The following is a 19,469-nucleotide window of genomic DNA, read 5'->3' as shown; positions in this document are numbered from 1 at the left end:
AAATTTTAAACTCTTATTCCTAATATTCTACTGTGTTCCCACACCTCCTGTATGAACTTACTAGACTATACTGTAATTGTTGATTTCTTTGCCTGTCTCTTCCACCAGACTATGAAGTGCTTAAGGGCAAAGACAGTGACTATCTTTGCTGCGTTCTGAGTACCTAACAGTGCCTGGCACTAAGCAGGCCCTAAATAAATATTTACTGAAGAAAGCGTGAATCTGTCTTGTATGGGAATGCCAAGAATACTCAAAAAAAATCTATAGTCTAACTTTGAGGTCAAACAAAAAACAAGAGATACAATAATGTTTCTCTCTTAAAAATACATGATATTCTACTGTGTAAGATACTTTAGTTTCAAAAGGAAACGTACCCCAAACGCATAGTTACTTCAACTCCATTTCAGAAATTAGTAACGAATATAATTACAAATAATTTTTTAATTGCTTATGTTAGAGAGAGATAAAAGACAGCAATATTTCTAGCCTAAAAATTCTGTGTACCACACCAAAACATTCTACACTCATTTCAAAGATACCCTGAAGTTAGTTATAAAAACTAACTTAAAAAATATTTTCTTTTAAATTAGCTAAATTCAATAAAAACTATTTTTTCCAAAGGCTCAATAAATTAAACACTCTGTCTTACCAAACCAATTTATGTTTGTAGATACTTCCTAAATCATTCTACTTTATATCAAATTGTTTAAAATAGGCCCCTCAAAAGAAAGTAAATGTAAGTAGATTTTAGGAACAATGGATAGAGTCAGAGCCTTTGTCCGCATCTCCTTATTCTACCACACACATTAATGGAACCCAAATTATAATACTAAATGTTATTTTAACAGAAGAGCTGACTTATTAACCACTTCTGTCAAAGTACCATATATGGACTCCCATTGCCATGCGACTGATTTAAGACACAAGGGGGAGAGCCAAAATGCTCACCCACATGGAAGAAAAGGAAAATATCATTACAGCTCTCCTAACATCAAAGACTTGTTTCAAGCCCCCTCTTAAAAAAAAAAAAAAAAAAAAAAAAAAAAACCAAAAACAACGTGGTAACAGCTTTATTATCTGAAGACAAAAACAAGGCTTAAATTCACTTAAGAGCTCAATCTTGTGTTCCATCAGTATTTTACCCCTTTGTGGCTACATATTTTGGAAGCAAAATGCTAACAATGAACCAAAGGACAGCTTTCACAAATGCTACAAATATCTGCTTAACCTTAAGTTAACAAGTTGTTTTTCATGAACTGCACAGAAATAATTTTGAGAGCTGTCACTGTATGTCCAATGAATGACTTTATATTTAAGAACAAAAATTTCTACAATAGTTTTTTAAGAAAAGAAATAACTAGCTAGCAAATTGAAAAGGACTTTAAGTTTTCTTGGATTTTAGCTGGAGATGCTTTCTAAAATGTTAAAATGGGCACAATTAATAATATAGTATTCTTTGGTTTCTCACGCTAAATGACAAAAAAATTTCCTTCACACATATTTTCCCTTCTGAGAGCAAAGGAAATGAACAATGTTAAACCAGAACATAATGTTAAATATGAAGGATTTAAACATTTAAAAAGCAACCATATCTTTATTTGAAATCATCTCCTAAATAACTTTCTGGACAACATGAGCATGATTTCCTGCATAAAAGCAACAAAACTGAGATGAAGGATTCTGAAAAGATAATGATACAAAGACTCTGAAATGCTAAATTCTCACTTCTATATAGAAAGTTTCCCATGCAGAAGCAACAAATCATAAACATCCTGTAAAATGTTCTTAGGTTGTTGGTTTCCCATTTGTGTAGGATAGATAATTTCGAAAACAAGAAAGTAGAATGAGCAGCATAAATAAATTCAACTCTGATGCCAAAACATGTTCTAATTGGCCAAATTCAGTTTTAGTATCTTGCAATCATTAAGCAGAAAGTCTAAACTTCATTTCTGTTTTAATTCTAGGTCCTTCCTCAGGTATAGAGGTTAAAATACGCATTCTAGAGTAGTAAAGGAAGGGCCTGATCTCTTTGTAGAGATTTTTCAACAGAGGTAACAAAGACCTACATATAATATTATGCTTCATAACTGAAGTGAAGGAAAACATACGAGAGAAAAAGAATAATCTTTGGGTAAATAGGGTAACTATTTGTTCTTTTCATCCTGAACTAAAATTTTTTAAAGTTACTATTGTAAATCAATAATAAAGTCACAGAAAATAAGTTTGGAGTGTCTCAAGTAAACAAATTCATAATTTCTAGTAAAAAAGGAAAACCTCTTAAAACACTCCAATACATACTACACCCTCCAGTGGGCAAGCATCCATGGAAAAATATAAAAAGATTTAGTTGGATTTTCCACTCAGTTAAATCAGTCCTATAACTAATGAAATGATGGTTCTAAAAACCTCATAAAACTTCACACTATTTTAATCACTTGTCTTAATATCTGAGTTACAAGAAGCAAAGATTTTTTAAAAAGATAACAATTTGGATGTTAGAGAGGAGTAATGTAAGAAAATAAAATCATGATCTTCTTATCTTTCCTTAAAAACAAAGTGCTATCAGATTCTTAATTTCTTTAACTTAGAAAAGAAAAAAGGCAAACAGAATCAATCACATATAAAGATGTATAATCAAAAGATAAAAGTATCCTTATATACCATGAGCTGCAAAGGCAGCACTAATATTTTAAAGCAAAATCCAAAAATTATGGTTCCTTAGTGAGAACTGTGGCAGAAAAGCAGTATGTTCATTAAGTTTTTCAGGAAAACAACTTACATTATCACCTGGTAATATTAGTATTACTGGTCTCATGGGGCTATGTGGTCACTACACAGAAATATAAACACACTTAGAATAAAATTAAGAGACTATTTAAAAGAGCCTTTATTCTATATGGCTAATGTTTCAGCACTTAAATGATATAGTAGAAGCAAAGACTAGATTAAAAATATTCCACAACGGTACAAATATCATTTAAAGTTTCTCTATTTAACAAAATACAAACATATATTTGATACATAAATCTAGAAATCATTATGAAGGTGCATCATTCCCAAAATGCAGTAAAGAATTTTTGAATACTCTAGGAAAAACTAGTACAACTAAGACTACTCGAGGCCTTGAACTTATCACTAGGCTCTGAGGCCAGCAATTAAAGGACAATACTGACATCTAGTGGACAATACAAATATATACAACACATAGTTTGGATCAAAACTTATTTCTCGTGTTTGACATATTTCAACCTATCTGAAGAATTATATGACAAATCTTCAGTTTTAAACCAAAACAAGCTGACTCTGCTCCGAAAACGCTTCTCAATATGAGTGGCCCAATCATGCAATAAATATAAAATGTTTAACAAAGTATAAGAAGTAACTATCTCAAGTCTTTAAAGCACTGAACACTGATTAAATGTATCAAATACATGACCAAAAGAAGGATTAGCAAATGGTCTAATATGATTATGATAATAAAAGAATTTAAAGGTTCTCAATTCAAAAAGTAAAAAGTGAAAAAAAATTTAAATGACGAAAATCAGGAGCTGATCTATTTATGAATTTATTCAAACATGGGAAGTATGTTTTAACCTGTACAGTCTGTCAAACAAAATAAGAAATGGTTTTAAACTAAAAGAAGACTATATAATTTATGACAATTTTTCAAAACCAAACTGGTTCTCAAGAAAATTCATAGGATTATTTTTTTAAAAGTAAAGGAAGATAACTGTCTAGGTAATTGTCTTAAAAAGCAATGAACTTATCTCAAAGGACAAAAAACAAATAAAACAAAAATACCTGTGGACAATGTCCTTACTTATTATTTGTTAATACATAAGCAAATTTCACAGAAGAACAACACTGCACCTAATGAGGAAACAATGAAAGTATATGTGGTTTTTATTAAGTATTTTATTATAACTCAGGGAAGAAGTAAATGTAGAGATAGGATTTAAACATAAAGACTAAGTCACGCAAGAGTCCAGGCCACAAAACTGGAAAGCTTTCAAAAATCACAGATCCTTCCCGTAAATCTTAGAACCACCTAATTTAAAAGATTTTAATGATTATTTGAGCTCAAAGATTTTCTGACAAGAAAAATGCTAAGGGCCAGAACTTTCCAAGTATACAGTTCAAAATCATTGAAGCTATCTCTGCAATGTAAATATTCTGGGACTAATAAAATTCAGATCACAAAAACATTGTCCTATTGGCTTCAAAAAGTTATCAAGGATAAATAAATTGTGGTATATTCAAATAATGGACTAAACTCAGTAATGAAAAAAAATGAAGCAAAGATACATGCAATGATGGATGAAAAAATGTTTTGGTTCATGTAGAAATCCACAAATTCAAATCTGTTTAAAAGATAGATGACTATATTTTTAATAATGAGTAACATTGATCATGTATCATTCCTACAATTTTATCTTCACCTTTTTTGCAGTGTTTTTGGAAAATATCTGTGTTACTTACTCAGCATTATTTTAATACTGTATAAACATGCATAATAAATATTAAATTCTTATTTACTTTAAAAAATATTAGGCTGAGTGAAAGAGGCCTTACATGAAGGTATACCCCGTATGATTCCATTTACATGACATTCTAGAACAGGGAAAACTGATCTATGGAATGAATGAATGAATAAATAAATAAAATCAGAAAAACAGTTATGTCTAAGGGCAGGACAGAGATGGAAACTGACTAAAAAGGGATACGAGGGAATTTTCTGGGGTAACAGAAATGTTCTATATCTTAACAGGATTTGGGGTTACACAGATATATATGCATTTGTTAAAACTCACCAACATTATACTTAAGATTTGTATAAAATTTATATAAATTTTACCTTAAAAAATGAACTTCAAGCAAGTATTAATAACCCTAGCTATATATCATGCTAAAGTATTTGGAGTGATGTGTACAAATACATGGAAATCACTTTGAAATGCACATAATAATTAGTTAATCGACAGAGTATAATAAAGCAATATAGCAAAACTTTAACAACTGTAAAATCTAGGATGTGAGTAAACTGGGGTTCACTATATAATTCTTTCAGCTTTTCTGTACATCTGAAAATTTCCATAATAAAATATTGAGGAAAAAAGATGATAATCAGAATTCAAAAGAATATTAAAAATACTAAAAATTTTAAATGTTTTCTTAGATATTAACAATTTTCCTTTTATATATTAACATTTTAATCTGACTAATTTAATGTCAAAGGTGACTATCTTCTTGAGAGCAAGAATTACAGGACAAAATATTTTTTAAAATTTTAAAGACATACCCGAATTTCTTGAAGATTGTGAAAATTATTTCCCACTCTGACTGAGATCTTGCTTGGAGTATAGCTTTCATCAGATTTGTAGTCCGCATAAATACATAATGTCTTCACTGTTGTTTTTCTTCTAAAAGCAATAAAGTAAAAACAATGTGCCTTTTATCATGCGGAAAGATTATATCCAAAACATCTTATTCTGATTTTAAAAGTCACAGTTTGCTAAAATGAGTATCTGAATCAATAATTTCCATTTTCTTTAATTTTAGCAATGATGGAAATGAAGCACATGTAAAAAAAAAGATACACATGTTACTTGTACAGACATCTCTTACCTAGAACATGGTCAAGAACCAGATGTGAGCAAAAAAGGAACAGTTAAGCCAAAATAGCTACCTTAGAGTGCAAACAAGCATCAAAGATTTCAGTTCTCCTCATCTGTATTCTAGACAAAGAAATTATTCTAACAAGCTTGACTAGTTAACAGTTAATTACTTAATTTCCTATGTTAATACTTGAAAATAACTATCTAAGTGAGAAACTAAGTCTAGCAAGGAGAAAAATGGTCTTTTTAAAAATAGAAAGTATAATCTTATCATTTAATGCAAGAAATAAAATTTTGCTATTTTAAAATATATACCTTAGAAAAATAAGCAAAGATTACAGAAAAAAATTAATCTCAGAAAGCTGCAAGTGGCCAAAAAACATGAAAATATGTTCAATCTCTAATAATTAAAGAAAAAGAAATTAAAATATACAGATATTAGTTTTTTATCATATTGGGAAATATGAAAATAATTAATAATACTCAAATTTGATGAGAAAAAGGTACTTTCCTAGCCACTAGGAAGACACAGTCTTTGACCCACAAATTCAACTTCTAAGAATGCATTAAAAGAAAATAAATAACATAACTACTCTAAAACGGATGAAGAAAAATGTTCATGATCTTGCAGCTGAATTGCTGAAAAATTATAAATAACCTAAATGTCCATCCAATAGGGAATTAGGTAAACAAACTACATTATACAAATCCAATGAAATCCTACACAACGATTTAAGATGCACACAGATAGATAGTTAAAGTAGGGAAAAAGCAGATTACAAAACAGAATATTAAAAAGAATTGCATTTTGGGAAAAACAAAAAAGTTTTAAAGTCATATAAACCTATATATAGGTATACATAGAAAAAGGCACAGGTAGAATCATATGAGAACAGTAAAAGTGACTATTTTGGTGGGGTGGAACTATGGGAGATCCTTGTTTTCTTCTTTATGATTTCTATATTTTCTGATTAATGTTTTACAATAAGCATATATTATTCTGGTCTTTGGGGGGGAAATTAGACAATTTTAAGTATCAACCAAAAAAAATTAAGAAGCCTATTTAAATATGCTTTGAAAGTTAAGATCTGGTATAACCGGCACTGACTTCATAACAATGAGCTCCTTGAACAGAAGCAGTCTATGTCAAAAGTCAGCCTATAAAAACAGCAGGGGATCTGTAGTTCTGAGTGAGGGGACCAAACTTCTGTAGCCCAAGCTTTTCATCAGAAAGGAATGGGGAAAGTTAAAGACTTTTCCTCAAATAATAAAGACTGATCAAGGTGTAAAACGCTAAATACTCAGGAACTGCTGACAGCATAAATACCATTACCAGATTTTCAAAAGAGGCCAGCGGTATCAAACTGACATCTTTCTCTTTCTACTGGGCCAGGAAGGAGATGGGAGAGGATGCAAAGGAAGAAGGGGGAATTTTGAATGGCGTACAAAAGATCTTTTCCCTGATGCACCAGCCATAAAGAGGCAGTGAAAGCTCTTTCTTAATATGGAGAGATCAAAGATCATGACGATAACTCTTAAGGACTTTTTTTTTAACAAAAGCCAAACTAAAGGATTGAGTTTTTAACTCAGGATAATTTTATCTCTAAGTTATTAAATTCAAGATAACTTGGTCACTAAGAACTAAAAGATATAATAAGGGTTAGGTTAGAAAGGCAAAAAAACAGTAATAACCCTAATGATTATAAACACAACAGCAACAGCAGCAAATAGCAAGTGAATACTGTGTCTGGCCCAGAAGTAATGCTTTATGTGTATTATCTCATCTACTCCTCAACCTTGCAATAGAGGAACTATTATCACTTCCATTTTACTGACTGAAAAAATAAAAACAGTAACACTCAGGTTAATAACTGGCTTAAGGTCACAAAGCTAGTAGATGGGCAGAGCGGGAGTTCACATGTGTCTGCCTGCCTCACATGATCTTAACTACTATCACCTTCCTACTAATCAACTGTACTTAGCTTACTCAACATTGTCATTGACACCATTTTACAGTAAATATGTAGATGTTTGTAATGCTTTAAATTTTACCTACATCATGAGCTCATGTAGCACCAGAAATCATGGGAATAACTCAGGCAATATACGCAGTTTCATTAGACTTGCAAAGGAAACTGTGACCTCACCAAGAATTTTAAACTGTCATTCTAAAAGGTACCCATTAAGCCTTTTAAATTTTTTATCAATTTTATCTCATGGTAAAATTTTAAAATAACATTGCACAGAAAATCGTGCTGTTTGTCAAATGGCAATGCATGTGGGAAGATTAAGTGCACAGATTATGAGACTTAGTGGTTGCTACTCAAATGCTCAAATCATCTTGAAAATAATAATCACCATAACTGAATGCTTACTAGACACCAGGCACTATGCTAACCTCTTAGGATACAGTACTGTAAGAAGGGAGAAGTAAGAAGGTAAGACTTCCCATTTCTGATGATGTAAGTACCACTCCCAGCCTCTATCCCCTCACCCACTACTCCCCTTCTGCAGAGAAAGAGCTGCTGGCAGGAAGCCAGTATTTGCTCTGTTCCTTCATGTCACACATTTAATAGGAGCAGGCTCCACCTGGTCTAGCACTTTCATAACTGGATGGGTAACTCTGCTTAATTTTAGGGTTCAATTTTAGGAAACACACTTGACCACAGATATAAACCCTTTCTAAAACATCAGCTTTGTCAGTTTTATAAGAGTGATACTTTGGTCTCCACCTGCTGACTCTTGAATAATTTCCCAACTGATTTGGAACCCATGAAATTACAACAGAAGACATTAGGGACAGATAACTCCTAGTTGCCAACCTAACAGCCTCCTGTCCCTTCTTTCTTCAGAACATCCAGCTAACAGACTATACTCCCCAGCTTCCCTTAAAGCTAGGTATGACTGTATGGCTAAGTTATGGCCAGTAAGAGTTGAACCAAATGACTGTTGTGTTATAAAGAACCTCTTTAAAAGGAAGGCATGCCCCTTTTACCTTTCCCACCTACTCCTTCCCACCGCCTGGGATTTAGGCAAAAGTCAGGATGTCCTGTCTGCCCATGAAGGAATTACCGCTACCAGACTTGCCCTCCCACCATAAACAACTAGAATACCAGGCAACATCTACGAAACATCTGACTGCAGACACTGAACAACAGGACAGAAAGGGAATGAATGAAGTAAGTCCTATGAACAACTGGGCTTCTGGACTGAAGGCAATTTCTGGACTGCAATACAGGGAGGGAAGAGTCTAACAGAATCCTGCAGTCTCACTAATTGACGAAGGAGCTATACTGAGAAAAAAAACTCCAGACATCTGCATGGAGTTCCCTTGAGTCTTTGAATACCAATCTGTGCATGCATGGGATGAAACTCCACAAAGACATGCAAAGAACAGCAGTTGCTGTGAGTACAATTCCTTAGAAGCAGTAAGCCAAACAATTCCCAGAGGTCACACAGAGTAGCCAATCATCAGCGTTCCTAACAACCAAAGTGGAGAGTCCAAATATCTCTTCAAATATCTAGGGCAGCCTACTGTATAGCACAAGGAACTATATTCACAATCTTGTAGTAACCTATAATGGAAAGGAATCTGGTATACACCTGAAACATTGTAAATCAACTATACTTCAGTAAAAAAAAAATGAAAAAAAAAAACCCTCAAATATCTAGGACATTCATTTGAGATCCCAGAAGGGTCAAGCCGCAGCATTCCATGAGGCTAATCTTGCCCATGAGAAGTGATCTTAAAGAGTGGTCTGGGGATCTGTGAGGGATCTCAAGACTCCTTTAGGGGATCAACAAGGTCATAACTATTTTCCTAATAATACTAAGACATTATTTGTCTTTTTCAGAATCATTCTCTTATGAGTGTACAGTGCAGTTTTCCAGATGCAATCTGACATGGGATGCTGTAAAAGGTTGAATGAAGAAGCGTATGTGAGACTCCAGCTGTCTTCTCTTAAGTCGGACCACTAAAGAGATTCACAAGAAAAGTAAAACAGTAACACTATTCTCACTATTTTGTGTTTTGGAAGAGACAGTTATTTTTCATTGAAAAATGTTATTTATGTTAACATATAGTAGATTATTATTTAATTTTAGATAATAAATACTTTAAAATTCCTCAGCTATCATTTCTAATATGGTTAATACTGAAAAGATATAAAAAATAAATAAAAGGCTTTTGGAGGCCTCAATAAAAGGTTAAAATGGTACTGGAACCAAAAAGTTGGAGAATTGCTGCCCTAGAGCAGGGATCAGCAAACCCACGGTTCAGATGCCAAATGTGGCTTACCACCTATTTTTGTAAATAAAGTAACAGTGAAACAAAGCAATGCCCATTCACTCACCTACTGTCCGCAGCTACTTCTGCACTACAACAGCAGCGCCGGGCAGTTGCAATAGCTTAAACATAGTCTGCAAGGCCTAAAATGTTTACTGTCTACGCCATTACAAAAAGTTTGCTGACTCCCACCCTGGAGTAAAAGGTACTCTAGACCCACTATAAAGAGGCTTAAAATCAAGCCTCAAAAAGATCAAGTTGATTCTTAAGTAACTTAACTGCCTGCCAGAACAAAGTCTAATCCTCTTAAAAAAAAAAAATCTAACATTCAACGTGGTGAAATTTACTATACCAGGATCCAATCAAAAATTACTGCAAAGATGCAGAAAAATGTGAGCCATAATGAGGAAAAATCAGTCAATAAAGATAGATATAGAAAAGACAGATGATAGAATTTAAAAATAATAAATTAAAAAGAGGTAATATAAATATGTGCCTACAGGTGTATAACAAACCACGTCGAAATTTAGTGGCTTTAAAAAGTAGAAATTATTTTGTTTATGAATTTGGAATGTGGGCAGGGCTCAGAAGGGAAGGTCCTACACAGCATCAGGTGTAGCACCCTGACTTGAGATCTGAAGGATTTGTTTCCAAGATGGCTCACCAATACGGCTGACAAGTTGGTGCTGGTTGTCAGCTGGGAGCTTAGCTGACGACTTGGGCTTTGGTTCATTATTCTAATGGGCTTCTCCATTTGATGTGGGTTTTCTCACAGCATGGTAGATGGGTATCAAGGGGGAGAGTCACATAAAAGAAAGAGAACAAGGCAGAAATTGCCTTTTATGACCAAGCCTTAGAAATAATAGTGTCATAACATCCATACTTCATTAGAAAACGATTTAAAAACCAAACAATGAGATATGACATCAAAAAGTATAAGCAACATAAAAAAATTAACAAAATGTATTTCATCAAAAATAAAAATTTTTATAAAGTGGCAACCCACAGAATGGGAGAAAATAAAATCCAGAATATATAAAAAACTCCTAAAAATCAACAACAAAAAAGCAAAAAGCCAATTCAAAAATGGGCAAAGGACTTGAATAGCCATTTCTCCAAAAAAGATATTAAATGGCCAATAAGTACTTGAAAAGAGGCTCAACATCACTAATCATTAAAGAAATGCAAATCAAAACCTTAATGATGGTTTCACTTCACACCCATTAGAATGGCTATTATCAAAAAAATAGAAAACGAGTATTGGCATGGATGTGGAGAAATGGTAAACAATATACAATATTGTTTTTGGGGATGTAAAATGGTACAGCTGCTGTGGAAAACAGTATGGTAGTACCTCAAAAAATTAAACACAGAATTACCATTAGATCAAGCAATTCCACTTCTAGGTATACATGCAAAAGAACTGAAAGCCAGGACTCAAACAGACAACTTGTCCATCATGTTCAGGGCAGGATTACTCACAATAGCCATAAGGTGGAAACAATCCAAATGTCCATCAACAGCAAATGAAATTGGTATATACGTACAATGGAATACTATTTAGACTTAAAAAGGAATGAAATTCTAATACATGGATGGACCATGAAAACATTATGCTAAGTTACACTAAACACAAAAGGACAAATACTGTATGATTCTACTCATATGAGATACCTAGAGCAAGTTACTCTATCTCTCTGCTTCTAAGGCTATAAAATAAAGATAAAAATAGCCATAAAAGTTAAATGAAATAAACAGGTAAGGCATTTAGCAAAGTATCTGGTATTTAAAGCCTTTTAAAAAATATTAGCTGCTGTTTTTATTTCTGGTGTATATATATTTAATATTCTAGGACAAGAGTTGGCATACATAGCCCACTGACTGAAACCTGTCCACCACCTACATTTGTAAGATTAATTAGAAAAGGTAAATTCAGTCATTATGCGTTGCCTACAGCTGCTTTCATGCAATAATGGTATTACTAAGTACTTGCAACAGGGACCAGACAACACACAAGGTCTAAAATATTTACTATCTGGCTTTTTCATAAGAAATTTGCTGATCTGTATCCTAGGACAATAAAAACAGACTAAAACTACAATGCTAGAGAATGTTAAAATAGATGGTATAAATGGAGCAAGATAAACAAGTTAACCGGTTTCCATCTATGTCAATAAATTCAAAGCACTTGACAAACATATGGCTGTTTTCCACTTCCTCCCCAAAAGTAAGCATTTCAAAACTGAGAATATCCTTAGAGGTAATCAGTTAGAATAATTTTTTTTCTAAATGGAAGTACAAATATGAGAAGTTATATAAATGGTCTATAGCTCAAGACTTACTATCATCACTCCTGGTGGACTTAATGAAATGCATTAAGGCACTGCATTGTGTCATAAGCAAAGTATAATTTTTTTGAAATAAATCATATTGAAAAGTACATCTGAGAAATATCTACATGAAAGGAACTGTGTACAATACCATCAAGAATTCATAAAAGATAAGACAAAGTAAACTTAAAACATTTAAAATCTAGCAGAGCAGAAAAATAATCTCTAAGGCTTACAAAAAGGCAGAGCTAAGTGCACTTCACTGCAATGTCTGTATTTCTTTAAGTTTTATGTAAATAAAAGATTTCTTTATCCACTGATAACTTATACAAGCTGAAAATTCAAAAACATATTACCTGAATTGGATGTTCACTAAATGAGGCTGGGAGCCATCTGATTGCCAGTAAGTTTCTAGATTGTCATCTCGTAATTGATCCACTCCAAACCCTAAAAACACCAAAGTTACAATAAATTCTCATAAAAAAGAAAGAGCCATATATTCAAAATATAAAATTACCAAATATATTTGATCAGAAAGTGTGATAAAGATGATGGTCAGTACTGTGAAATTTAAATTAACCAAAATTCTTCCATCCTCTTAAGATCTCAGTTCTCGTAAGTGTAAAAATAATAAACACAAATCTCAATTAAATAGAGTTGAGAGACCAGATGGGGGAGCTCTCACACCCTGTGACCATAACAGAGCCCAAAAGGAAGAAGACTCCTCTTTCCTGGCAAGGATGCAGCCAATGAGAAGCCATGGCCTCTTTGTCTACTATAGCCCTCCCAGCTTCCTTTTCCTCTCTATAAAAGGGTTCTACTTCCCTTGCCAAGGGGGAACTTACAAATGGCTTGCCATGGTTGCAGATCCCAAATTGCAATTCTCTGCTGATCCCAAGAAAACCCATCTTTGCTGGAGAAATATATGGCAGACTATTTATTTCAGATCAATATGTTGATGGCCCATACGCAGAGCAGGGAAGACTCCCCAATGGTTCCAGGGCTGGTGAGCAAACAGGTGCAGGACCTACCACTGAACCCACTGTCACTCACTGCTTTCTCGCTGACACTGGAATTTGAAGGTTGAATCTTTCCCCTGGATATGAGCACACACACTCTTTGCATTTGAAACTCTCCAAACTTTATTTGAGATAGATTTTAAGGTTTCATCCTTTTGGTTAAGGCTTTGTTCTGTATATGAGTACTCATTTGGCATGTCAGTCAGAATTTGAGATCAGACTATTTCAACCAAAGCTGCCTGAAAACACCTTTGGCCCTTTCCTTTGGGAACAGGGGCTGCTTCTCTGAAACTGTGACAGTTTTTCATCTTCATTCTATTCTTTTGGAATGGGCTGGCCTCTGGAAACTGGCTGAAAAAGTCTGGCCCAGCTCCTCCAGGACCAAGCTGTTTCCTTAGAACTGGCTGGGATTAGCCTACAAGCTGTTTGAATTGAGTTGTATGTGCTGTAAACTATTTGGAAATTGTTCTTTTACTACAGAGAAAAACCTCTGAGAAATGGGATCCTAGTTATCTAAACATTCTGAGTGTGCCCACCCCTTAACAGGACGCCAGATAATTTTATGTTTAAAAGGTGAGGTCCTTCCTCATGTAAATTTCTAATTAAATGGACCAACCTGACCGAAGGCAATTTAGAATATAAATGACCATTACAGAGAATTTTTGAAATCTCTAACTTAATTTCCTTAAAACTGAATAGGATTACAATGGCTCAAAAATGTCCAAAACTCAGCGTTAATGCTTATTTTGATTGCCATTTTGAGGCTTTTCAGCATTATCAGGAGGCTAAAATCGCCTCTCTGCAGAATAAAATTCTAAGATTAACTGAGGCAAACAAATGATTAAAGAAAGATAAAGTGGCTCCTGAAGCCTCAGGCTTCTCTTCCTTGGCTTCTTCGTCTTAGGCCCCATCTCATCTTGTCTCCTTCCCTCAGCTCCTTGTGGCCAGACTCCACCTCTGGCACCATCTTCCCCCTTCCCTTTTGTGCTGCCTACGCCTCCTCTATACCTTCAATTCCCCCATACCAATTCTTTTGCCAGCCTCCCCTTTTCTCTTAAATTCTCCCTTTTCCTCTGAACTTATCAGAACCTGTCCCTTTAAAATTAAGCCTTCTGAGAATCCAGAGGCTAAATCCTCAATTTCATATATTCCCTGGACAAAAATTGAACTGCAAGCCATTGTCAAAGATTTTCCCAAAGTAACTGAAGATCCTTACAGATTTGCTGAGTGACTTAATACAGTCATTAAAACTTGTCAACCTGGTTTCTCTGAATCCTTTCAGCTTGTTAGTGAAGGCCAGGTCCAGCACTGGATGAAAACTGCCAATTAGGAAAATCCTAAAAAGTCTCTAAAATTATAACTGGGAGACCAGCCCATCAACTTATCATACGACCAGGCCCCAGCAATTGCTCAAGCAACTTTATCATGCAATTCCTAGGATTTTTCCAAAGCCTGTTGATTGGAACAAAATTCAGACTTGCATACAAAAATCTGATGAACCTGTTTATGATTATTATAATCAACTTCTAATTCTTTTTAAAGAAAATTCTGGTCTTCCTTCAGATGTTGATTCAACCCAGGTAGCTTTTAACTCTGTTTATTAATGGGCTGAACTGGGACCATTCCCTTCTAGTAAAAGGACTAGGATGAACTGGGAAACTATGTCCATTCCAGATTTAGTTAATCTGATGAACCAGTTCTCTTGCACTCTAGAATCACTGACAAAATTGTTAATTTTCAATTTCAGCAAATTAAAGTCCCTAAATGGGACCAAAATCTTCCAAGTTTCTGCAAAGAGTCAGAACATTGGAAAAGAGATTGTTACAAATTTAAGCACCTTAGGCACCTTCAGCCCGCTAACCAGCCTCTCCAACATCCTCCTAATTCTCAGTGACAGGGCTCAGAGGAACTACAGGGGCTCCTCCCAATCCTCTCTCTTAATCGATTTCAAGAAACATTTCTCCAAATTGGGGGTGAATCTCTCCCAGGCCTAATTAACACTAGAGCCACACTCTATACCCCAACTACTATAAAACAGCCCCTGCCTCAGAGAACTAAAACAGCTCAAATAGTGGGGATCTCTAATGATCCCCAAGAGGTTCCTGTTTCTGAACGTATCCCCTTTTGTTTAGGCTCTTTGAGAGATACACACCTTTCTTTCCCTTAGTTCCTCCACCCCTATCTATTCATTATGCCAAGACTTCTTAGATAAGTATCATGCTGTAATTTCTTTCTCCTAAAAGGGGGAAATAATTTTAGAAACTGAGAGTAGTCATCAAACTAACCAACAAGTGAGTTAAATGACCCTTTGATATCTTTTACTTGTTTCATTTCTGATGGTCCTAGAACTGATTCTGGAAACACTGATCATTTGTCCCTTTTAAATCAGCTAATCCCTTCTTCATGGGCGAAATCCACAGCACATCTCCCATCAAGATTCAAACAGACCCCTCAAAACCTCTTCCCAGAATTAATCAGTAACTTATAAGTAAAAAAGTCTTTCAAGACATAAAGCCCACAATATAAGATTACAAGGCTTGAGGTCTCTATCTCTTGAGCTAGTCCCTGTAACACCCCCATTTTACTGGTGAGAAAAACCTACAGGTGGAGGTTTGTCCAGGACCACCAGCAATAAACAACACTGTTATCCTTGGACACCCTGTTGCTCCTAACCTTCATATGTCACTAACATCCATTCCCACCATGAGTAAATTCTTTACTGTAATTGATTCATGCAGGGTATGCTTTAGTATTCCAGTTGATGAAGCTAGCCAATACCTTTTTGCCTTTACTTTGGAAGAAATATAATTCACCTGGGCAGTAATACCTCAGAGTTTTACTAAGTCTTTTTTCTCTCAAATCCTGAAGGCTGATCTGGATGATAAAAAGTTCCCTGGGGGTTCTACTTTGTTGCAATGATTTGCTTCTTTACTCTCCTTTTCAAGCCTCCTCATAGGAAGTCATCATCTACTTGCTAAAGCTTTTAGCCTTAAAGGGACATAAGATTGCCAAAGAAAACTGCAGTTGGCCCAAACCCAGGTTTGCTATTTAGGGCATGTGATATCAGAACAAGGGCTACACCTAGATCTCAACAGACTTCATGGTGTCCTAAGTTTCCCAAAACCCTTAAGCACCAACTGCAAGGTTTTCTCAGGCTAGTTGGTTACTGCTGAAATTAGATTCCAAATTTCTCTTCTATGGCCAAAGTTTCTATAAGTTTTACTTAATAACAGCCCTGACCCAATTTTATGAGAAGAACCAGATGACATAGCTACCAAGGCCTTAATGGAGAGTTTGTTGAACCCACCTGCCCTTGGGCATTCCAATTATTCCCTTTTTGTATATGAAAATGGGAGGGGAATGCCCATGAGTTACTCACCCAAAAACATGGGGATCACCAGTGACCCATAGGATATTACACCAGCAACTGGACCCTGTGGCATGAAAGATACCCCCCTTGCTTTGGAACCATTACAGCCACTGCTCTTTTAGTTAAAGTCACCAAGAAATTCACTGTGGAATTCCCTTTAATCACTTTTGTACTTCATGCAACAGAAGCTCCCCTGAATTCTCATCATACTCAACACTTCTCAGTCAGCTGCCTCACCTCCTAAGAAATCCTTTGTTAGCTGTTCCTCATCTAACTCTTTTACATTGTAACAGCCTAAATCAGGCTACTCTTCCCCACCCAGTCACTGATGAAGTCCTTCACAACTGCTTTAATGCTGAAGGACCACCTCCTGACTCCTTGTGATGATCTACAGGAAATTCCTGTTTAATTCTGACTTCTCATGGTTCACTGATGGTTCTTATTTAAAAGGTGACAATGGCAAATATTGTGCTGGGTAAGCTATTACAACTCCTTCCGAGGCTACTGAGGCAGCAAACTTTACCTATGGCTACTTCAACTCAAAAGGCTGAATTCTTCGCTCTTACACAGTCCTGCACTTTAACCAAGGACAAAACTGCCAACATTTGTACTAAAAGCAGACATGCTTTCAGAGTAGCTCATGATTTTGAAATGCTGTGAAAGCAACATGATTTCTTTACTTCCAGCAGAAATAAAATTTAAAATGGCCCCTACATTCATAAATTATTGGATGCAACACATTTACCTCTGCTTTGCCTATAATTAAGATTTTGGAGAAATCTAAACTTGACTCTCTGGAAGCTAAGGGAAATCACCTTACTGATATTTCTGCAGGAATGCTGCCCTTAAAAGAACCAACAGCAGCCAAACCTCTGTCATGGTCCACAAGGGTATCTCCAAATGGTAACTTAGAAAAACTGGCTAGAAAAGCTAACCAAATAACCGAGTTATAGCAGAGAGAGGGGAGAATAAAGAGACCTTATGACATGTGCAGTTATACTGAAGTGGGTACTAGCAAAGCAACTGTAAAGAGATTATATAACTATTTGTTTAAAATCCAATTAGATTTATTTTGGAATTAAAATAAAGCATCTAAACAAAAAGAATAGTAAAGTCAGCCCAGTGTACAAGGAAATTTTCAGTAGTTATTACAAACAGCTGTTTTGTTTTGTTTTGTTTTACCTGGTTTGCAAGATGAGAGTGACCAAACAGCTTGCGACCCAATTTCCCGTACTGTTCCAGTCCTTTCCAACTGCTTAGGGTCAGCACCAGGAGGTGTCTTGTTTGGTGTGGTCATTTTTTTTTTAATATTCTATGTAGAAAAAAGGAATATCCACATTACACCAGGGCCTAAGCATATTCCTACAATAGGTAAAAATAAAAATTTAGTAACCAAATGGATTGCTAATATTCCCTGGATATTAATTATTCATTTCTCAAAAGCAGTTGATAGAACTTAATCACTGTGATTAAAAACTCTGGGGAATTCAGTTTTTATTCCTAAAATATATTATATCATGACTTACAAGATGTGCAAAGCAGCAGAGGAGAGTAGTCAAAAGGACACAGCATCAGAGTGTCAGCTTCAGCCTCTTTAACTAGCCTAGACTTTGGGCAGGTCTGGGCTTTATTTCCTTTCCTGTCAAATGGGTTGACTTGATCTATAATTTCATAATGTTATGCAGTTCTATACCTGTATGAGTAAAAATTTCTACTTCAAATGGAGTTTTTTCCCTAGAAAAGTTAGAATGAAATACTCTTATTCCAGGAATATGTAAATATTGGTCTACATTTTGAATAATCCATTAAGTGATACAAAGAAAAATCACATCCCACTAGTTATCAAAAGTTCCATTTATATGTGCTCTTGCCATAGAACATAAAGTCAGAAAAAAGACTTCAAGGTCTAGAAGTCAGTAACTGGCCTATTCTGGACAAGTTTACTTCATCTTTTATATCTTTTGTTGGTTAATCTTGGTAAGCGTTTTCAAACATGAAAAAAAAAGACCTCTTGGATAGTGAGCAACATGTAAAACTGCTTTGGTAGTGCGAGGTTACAGCTACTGAATATCATTATAAGTATATCCTATTATAAACTTGGCCCTAAAGGTCTGTAAACCGTGTCCTTGACACCTCCTGTCAAATCTCAGTTATTCCCTAATCTCCACACAAGCAATTGATACTCTTCAAATAATAGTAGCTACTGGACTATTAACTTTGAAAAGGTCTGAGGTTTAAACGCTCCATTAGCAATTTATTGAATAAGTTGATGAATGAATAGGTTCAATTAAAAACTATAGTATTTACCACCTGCAAGTTAAGTGAGGGCTAGGATGAGACAATTAAATCTGTGGCCTCGTCAAATGTCAAAAAAAAAGGCCCATTTCTACACTGGAGCAGAATTCAACTGCCGAACTTGGTACTGGACGCCACCAAGTGGATAATGCACGGAGCTCGGAGAAGATTAGGTTCCTATTCTTCCACACAGTTCAGAAGGACCTGAGGCCAAGGAGAGAACGCCACCGCGAGCAGCGTCTGGACCAGACTGTGCTGGTTCTGCTTGACACCTCTGCCAGAAGTGCTGGAATGATGGACAACGGCTAAAGATCCATTCCAGACCCACCCGCCTTGAGGAAATCAGGAGGGGAAAAAGAGACGGACATTGGGGAGGAGAAGGTATCTGCTTAAGCCAGAACCATCCTCCCCGTCGGGGAAAGCCCACGCACTTACAGCTTGCAGACCCGGCTTGCCACCACTCAGGTTTTCAGGATCCGCCACAGCTCCGCGCCACTCCCACTCAGCTTCTCAGCATAGCCTCTCTCCCCCAACGACGTAACTTGAGGTCGCAGC

General features: G+C 35.4%; 1 protein-coding gene across 1 annotated transcript in view; it reads right to left on the bottom strand.

The window, feature by feature from the left end:
* Window positions 1-19,456, bottom strand: part of ANAPC10 (anaphase promoting complex subunit 10) — a 54,980-nt gene extending 35,524 nt beyond the window's left edge. Inside the window, exons 1-4 of the mRNA XM_010982665.3 lie at window positions 19,350-19,456; window positions 17,802-17,931; window positions 12,587-12,677; window positions 5,300-5,420 (exon numbers count right to left, since the gene is read on the bottom strand). Of these exons, the coding sequence (XP_010980967.1) occupies window positions 5,300-5,420; window positions 12,587-12,677; window positions 17,802-17,916 (327 nt within the window). The 5' untranslated portion in view covers window positions 17,917-17,931; window positions 19,350-19,456. The remainder of the gene's footprint in view (window positions 1-5,299; window positions 5,421-12,586; window positions 12,678-17,801; window positions 17,932-19,349) is intronic.
* Between the last annotated feature and the right edge of the window lie 13 nt (window positions 19,457-19,469).

Source organism: Camelus dromedarius, chromosome 1, assembly GCF_036321535.1.
Source record: "Camelus dromedarius isolate mCamDro1 chromosome 1, mCamDro1.pat, whole genome shotgun sequence".
In the NCBI taxonomy this organism is placed as follows: domain Eukaryota; kingdom Metazoa; phylum Chordata; class Mammalia; order Artiodactyla; family Camelidae; genus Camelus; species Camelus dromedarius.
Note: the sequence above shows the minus strand (reverse complement) of the source record. Positions and strands in the feature narration are given on the sequence as shown.